At 34.7% G+C, this 7325-nt stretch overlaps 1 protein-coding gene across 1 annotated transcript; it reads right to left on the bottom strand.

Moving 5' to 3' along the window:
• Window positions 1-1031: 1031 nt before the first annotated feature.
• Window positions 1032-1946, bottom strand: LOC116599401 (olfactory receptor 4A16-like). The gene has a single exon (XM_032359216.1). The coding sequence runs from the start codon at window positions 1941-1943 to the stop codon at window positions 1032-1034; it is 912 nt and encodes a 303-aa protein (XP_032215107.1). The 5' UTR covers window positions 1944-1946.
• Between the last annotated feature and the right edge of the window lie 5379 nt (window positions 1947-7325).

The raw sequence follows: 7325 nt of genomic DNA, 5'->3' as shown, positions 1-7325 counted from the left end.
AAATAAATAAATTAATTTAATTTAAAATTTAAAAAATAATTAATTAATTAAAATTAAAAAACAGTGAAAAACAAAATTTGTTTATATTAAAACAAATCATTACTAAGTTTGTAAGTACAAAGTATTTCAGTTGAATACAACTTTGGGGGAAACACACTATTATGCAAAATAATGCATTTCTTAAACCTGATCTTCAGTATCATGCAGACAAAATAAGCAGTTCTATCTACTCTTTGAAGAATGGTAATAACGTATAAAAAAGCTAATGAGAAATAGCATGAAAATGTTTATAACTTGGATTAGTATGGTTTTCTGTGCTCAAGTCAAGAAATAGAATGTTTTCATTATTAGCTGTCCCATACATTTTCATCCCAACCTGTGAAAACATCCAACATTCCACTTAAAATTATTCATCCACAGTGTCTAAAACAAACACAATATCATCTTCAATAAAAATGGTATTGAAGTGCAAAAGCATAAGCATTAACCCAAAGAACAGAAATAATCTTAAAGACAGGATGCATAACACAGCTACAGAAAGTTGTCATGCTGATAGAATATGCTGATAGAATAATGAACATTAAAATTTAGAAGGCACTCCTTTGGCCCTGGTAATTTGTTCTAAGTATTAGCCAAATTGCTTTCTCATTAATTTGGGTGATAGCAAATTTTCAAAGGCAGCTTGTTTTTCACATTTTAAATTAAAAAAAAAATCTCTTGTTTCTGAATTCTCATTTCAGTATGTCAAGAAAAATAAGACTACAAAGTGAAATTAATTTTATTTTTACTTACAATAGGACAAATACACGTGCCTTTTTTATTCATCCTCCAGAATTTACTGATTAGATTGATTCTTACCTCAAAAGATATTTTTATTCAACTTTTTAAAGTCTTTGTATAAAATTTTTAAAAATATATCTCTAGAGAACCCACTGAATTGCTTAAATGTATTGTTAGAATTTATTACCTTTTTCTTGCTTTATAATTAATGTGGGTTCACTGTAAGTGACACATTCTTATTCTTTCTTTGGTTAAATTTTACACCAGAATTTTTTTATAGCATTTTTCATCTCTGAATTTCTCAAAGTGTATATTAAAGGATTTAACATGGGGGTGATCACCGTATAAACCAGAGTTATGGATTTATCAATGGGAAAGTTGGAAACAGGTCTAACATACATGAAAATGCAGGGAACAAAAAAGAGGACAACCACTGTGGTGTGGGAACTGCAAGTAGACAAGGCTTTGCGCCTCCCTTCCAGACTGTGGCTTTTAAGAGAATTTAGAATGACTCCATAGGAGATGAGCAGAAAGATAAAGATGACCATACAGATTGCTCCACCATTGGCAACCACAGTGAGGCCTATCAAATAAGTGTCAGTGCAGGCAAGTTCTAATAATGGGTACATGTCACAGATGAAGTGGTTGATGACATTAGGGCCACAAAATGGGAGGTCATACACAAAAAGAAGCTGAACCATAGAATGCACAAGACCTCCAATCCAGGCTGCCACTAACAGCAGGATGCAAACCTGTCGATTCATAACAGTCAAGTAATACAGTGGCCTACAGATGGCCACATAGCGATCATAGGCCATCACCACCAGAAGGAAGACCTCAGAACCCCCAAAGAGGTGTTCTAGAAAGAGCTGGCCCATGCAAGCTTGGAAGGAAATGGTTTTTCTGTCCCAGAGTAAGTCTATAATCAATTTGGGTGAGATGACAGTGGAATAAACAGCATCCATAAGTGACAGGTAGGCGAGGAAAAAGTACATGGGGGAGTCCAGAGAGGGGCTGCCAAAAACAGTCACCACAATGAGTAGGTTGCCCACCATTGTCACAATGTAGATGAGGAAAATCATGACAAATAATGTTTTTTGTCCCTCAGAATCCTGAGTGAGGCCGAGAAGGACAAATTCTGTCACATTATTATTATTTCCCATGTACTCTTTCTATAAGGACTGTTTCAGGAACGAGAGCTCAGGAGAACAGGACCTGTAATGAAATCATGAACATGACCATAAATATGTCCATTGTTAAGAGCACATCTTCATTGTTATGTCATTTTCTATAGCAGTTCACACACAATAAATATTTAATGATATTTATTTATTTATTTATTTATTTATTTATTTTTAAAGATTTTATTTATTCATTTGACACAGAGAGATCACAAGTAGGCACAAAGGCAGGCAGAGAGAGAGAGAGGAGGAAGCAGGCTCCCCGCGGAGCAGAGAACCCGATGCAGGACTCGATCCCAGGACCCCGAGATCATGACCTGAGCCGAAGGCAGCGGCTTAACCCACTGAGCCACCCAGGTGCCCCAATTTAATGATATTTATTGAGTTCTTCCTCCAAAAAGTCTTTCCTTGACAACCCTATTTTTCTTCAGATGATATTTTTGGCTGGCAAGTAAGTTCTTTCTCTAAGTTTTAAAGGAGCATCTACAGAAAATAATAATCAAAAGCCCAAATATAGTAATAGATTTACATTATATATCTATATTAATTGAATTTCTATTTATTCATATTATATTTTTATTTATATTATTTTATGTATAATACATACTATTGAAACTATGTCAGTTTTCGGCACAGAAATCAGCAGTCACAACCAAGGACATGATTCCTGCTCTCCAGAAATTTACTTTTGGTAATGGCAATAAACTACACAAATCAGCATAGAATCAGTCCTTTGAGGCAGTAGTATTTGCAGTAAGTACCTTTAGAATGTGATTTATCTAGCACCAAAAGTGGCATCTTCTTAATAATTCACTTAATACTACAGTATCCCATTACTAGATGTTCAGATTAGACTAGATCCCATTACTAGATGTTCAGGCTAGACTTTGACATAACAACTAGACTGAAGTGTATCAAACAACTACAAAATTATTTAGTACATCATTCCTTTTCACAATGACTTGGTCTGATTCTCTATCAGCTTTTTAAGGAGTTGGGAGTTCTCTCCCTTTAATTTTTGCCTACCTCACAATTCTCAACACACATACACTATCTAGATTTTCAGCAAATATATTTGAACTAAGATGAACTGACCTGCAATTTTCACAAATTGTTACATCAGTCCCTGGTATTTTTTTCAAAATTCTTACGGTAAGAATAAGGTATTGAGGGAGGAAAAATAGATCCTGAAATCAGAGGCAGGGGACAGTGCAGCATCATTTTATTGATAATGTTTCTTAGGTACTGACAGCACTCAAAACTAGAACTTCAGAGGTACCTGGGTGGCTCAGGCAGTTAAGCATCTGACTTTGGCTGAGATAATGATCTCAGGGTTTGGGGATAGAGCTCCACCTGGAGACCTACCTTGAAACCCACCTCAGGCTCTGTGCTCAGTGGGGAATCTGCTTCTCCCTCTCCCCCTACCTGTCCCCAGCCCTCATATGCTCTTACACTTCCTCTCTCATAAATAAATAAATAAAATCCTAAGGAAAAATTTAAAAAAAAGAAGAAGAAGAACCTCAGTGCCCAGCTTGCAAAACAACACACTCAGGGGAGAAGTCCAAGCCCAGGGTAAGAAGGCATGTGATTGAGTCATCTTCTAAATGTAATTACAAGCCTGTCTCAGTCTGCTCACTGGAAAATAAAGTGATTGAACTAGGTAATCTCAGAATCCTTTCGAGTCCAACTATCTGTGATAATTTTCATGCAGCCCCACCTCTCCTATTATATGACATTTTAAACAAATTTTATTATGTTCAATTAATCATCATATAATACATCATTAGTTTTTGATGTAGTGTTCAATGATTCATTAGCTGCGTAAAGCACCCAGTGCTCATCACAACACATGCCTTCCTTAATACCCATCACCTTGCTGACATTTTTTTCTTTTTTCATATTCTTATAATTAGATAAAAATTTCTGAGCTTATCACTGTTACTTTAAAAATGCTATTCAGTGGCAGATGGGATTTGATCATTGCAAAGACCAGATAATGACTATGAGTCTCTTATTCATATTTAAGACCCAAAACAACCTTGTAGAAAGAACATAGCACAGTGACAAATAATGTGATCTCTGGAGCTGCACTGCCTGTGTTGGAATACCAGCTCCACCACTTCCCATCTAAGCGAACTTGGGCAACCTAACCTCTCTGGGTCTCAGTTTCATGATTTTTAGAATGGGGATGACAATAGTTTCTACCTCCTAAGGTTATTGTTTTATTATAAAGAAATCATCTAGAACATGCCTGGCACATGGTAAAAGCTCAATAAATTATAGTATTATTAATGTTCTTGAATCTTTCACTATTAAATTACATCAGAACAGATCATCTGGATTTTTGTCAGTTTGACAAGAATTATAGACAACATAGTCTCGATAAAAAGAGAATAGTGCATCCATAAGTCATGAACCCCTTTTTTGTGCATAAGATAAGGTTTTATGCTGTAGGAATTACCTATTTTCTTGCATATGTGTAGTAATAATTATCTATGATGAAATGTATCTTGACTAGATGCAAACATAAATCTAGAGGGAAAAAAAGAGAAGAAGTATCAAATCAGGAAGGAAAAATAATATTTAAGAAGTGAATATCCATAGGTAAAAAAAACTATTAATGTGATAATTAAATAACCTTAGTATTCTTTAAAAAATCTTATTCAGAAAGATCTCCTTTAGTGAGAGAATACTAGAAGCCAAACCCTCTGAGGCTTACAGGGTCACTCAGGAGGCCTTTGGGGGAATCATAACAATTCAATGCACAGTACTTCTCAGTAAAGGAGGGAAAAAAGGAAAATTCAAAAAGAATAAAAACACTCTTTTCCCAGAGACCCTACATCTGATGGTAAGGATAAAATTAAAAGAGAAAAGAATTGTACAGCATCAGATACACCTAAACTTTTGGGTTATTCAATGGTCAGGAAAATTGCAGAATTACTAAACCTCAAATATAGACAAGTTGATTCTATTCCCATGGCCATGTGCTGGAGAAGATTGAGCTTTCCTTAGTAGCCACGTATGATGAATAGTACACATACCTCATTCACATGACTATTCCATTTGGTTTAAGAGCTCTATCACTGTTGAAGCTCTAGATTGACAAAGCCACACCTGTTGAAGAATATAAGGTTATAAGGCAGTCTATAACCAGTTATTATTTTTCAGTCCCTACTTTCTTCAGGAAATAGTGTTCTCTTGTTAATCCCTGATGTTGGATTTCACCAGGATAAATCTTCTATTAGCCAGTTAAATTATTCACATGTAGAAACTAGGTATTCAAACTATTTTCCACAGTTTTTTAAGTCATCGAAGATTTGATACTATAAAAACTGACAGATGGTGTTCCGGGACTTTAATAACTAAAACCACTGAGTTAACATGGCTCTATTTTAAAAGTATAATTTACATAGTTTCTTATAGATATGTCTTTAAAAGGTCAATTAAAATCCCATGGTACAAAATAATATAGTACTTTATAATTATAGCTTTATGTCTAAGTGGCCAAAACTTACTTACCTGAACATGAGTTTCTTCATGAATATACACAAATATGGTTTCTATAATAAATTTAAGATTAATACATATCAGCCCACAGCAAGCTTCCAGAAGAGAATATTTATTCCTTTATATTCCAACATACTTGATATGATATGCAATTCTTAAATAATCTAATGGTAATTATAAATATTGGCATATTATGTAAAACATAATAGCCCATGAACCAAGGTTATTTATAAATCCATTAGTTCATTTTAAACTAAAATAAAGTCTGTTTGAGGTTCTCTCCCTCTGCCGCCCTACCTGTGTGCTCTCCCTCTCTCTCTCCCTTTCTCTCTCTCTCTCATAATAAATAAAAAAAAAAAATTTTAATGTTTTACCTTTTCCCCTTTGTTATTTGTCAAATTGACAATAAACATTTGTCAGGCTACAATACTAAAACCAAATACATTTATATACACTGGCTAATTTCAGTTTTGCTAGCTTAATTCAGAATTCCTCCAATGAAAATATATGGTATATAAGACACTACCTATAGTTAAGTAAATCACATGAATTTTCGTTGAGTATACCTTGGCTGTTTTAAGGATTAACTTCTTGGGTCTTTTCTTTGGTCTTTAAAATCAGTGCTTCCTTCAGTGTGGATAACTGTAGATAATTTGCATATCTGTGTGTGACCATAGAACATATAATAATGCATGGTTAATCAGTACATCTAGAAATGGTTCCAAGTGGTCACATTTTCCACATTTCCATGCAGGCTTCCTATCATCTCAGTCTTTCAGATGAGTGCAAAACTATCCATGTGGATGTCTAGAATATAAACACACTTAAATACAATAAATATTTACTGTGCAAAGATAGTTGAACTACTCACTTGCTGGAAAAATGTCATCAGGGAAAGAAAAAGCTGCTATGTTTGAAAACTATGCAAAAATTGGCCTAATTAGTAGAAGTTAACTTGGCCAAACCCTTATCTGCCGATACAAAAACCCTCACTTTTTTAAATAACCTTAAACTAGTTACTTGAATGAATCTCTTATTAGGCAGTTATGATGAGTTAACCCAAAAAGTATTTCATTCATGTGTTTGGACATTAATATGTCTCTGTGCCTAACAAAGTAAATTCTGGAATTTGCTTCCCAGAAGATCAATGACTGAGCAATGTTTCACATAGTAAGAGAACTCTTTATCTATTCAGTCATTCAAAACATATTCCTAAGGCTGCTTCCATAATGAAAATCATGCTTCTACCTTTCCCCAGCTTCATCCCAGAGAACCGGAGTCTCCCATATGTTTGCACAAGCAATGAAGTATATCTACGCACAGGAAAATATATCAAGGAAACATCTAGGGAATGAAGAGAAACTCCGGCCTAGGCAGATATTTGAGTTGTCAGAAATCTCTTGGGCCATTATACCAGGAAAATAGTCCTTCCATTTATATGCACAGACACAGCCTATAGCTTTACACATCACTACTGTTTTCAATGAAAGAGAATGTAAGACCATTATAGATTAGCTTATTAGAATATTTGGAACAAATTCAAATACAGTAAACTCCTCTGGACAGTTTTCTTCGAAGGGCAATCCCTAGAGAAAAAAAAGACTAAGTTTTTGCCAAGAACAATTAGTCAGGTAGTAGTGGTTAAGCAATGGCCTTTGGCTCAAGTCATGATCTTGGAGTCACAGGATGGAGTCCTGGCTCCCTGCTTAGCAGGAGTCTGCTTTTCCCTCTGCCCCTCAACCCACTTGTGCTCTCTCTCATTTTTTCTCTCTCAAATGAATAAATGAAATCTTTTTTTAAAAAAGTAGCAGACAGTCAAATATGTGAGAAGTCTCTAATTTGAATACAAAAAAAGAT

The sequence above is a fragment of the Mustela erminea genome, chromosome 9 (assembly GCF_009829155.1).
Source record: "Mustela erminea isolate mMusErm1 chromosome 9, mMusErm1.Pri, whole genome shotgun sequence".
In the NCBI taxonomy this organism is placed as follows: Eukaryota; Metazoa; Chordata; class Mammalia; order Carnivora; family Mustelidae; genus Mustela; species Mustela erminea.
Note: the sequence above shows the minus strand (reverse complement) of the source record. Positions and strands in the feature narration are given on the sequence as shown.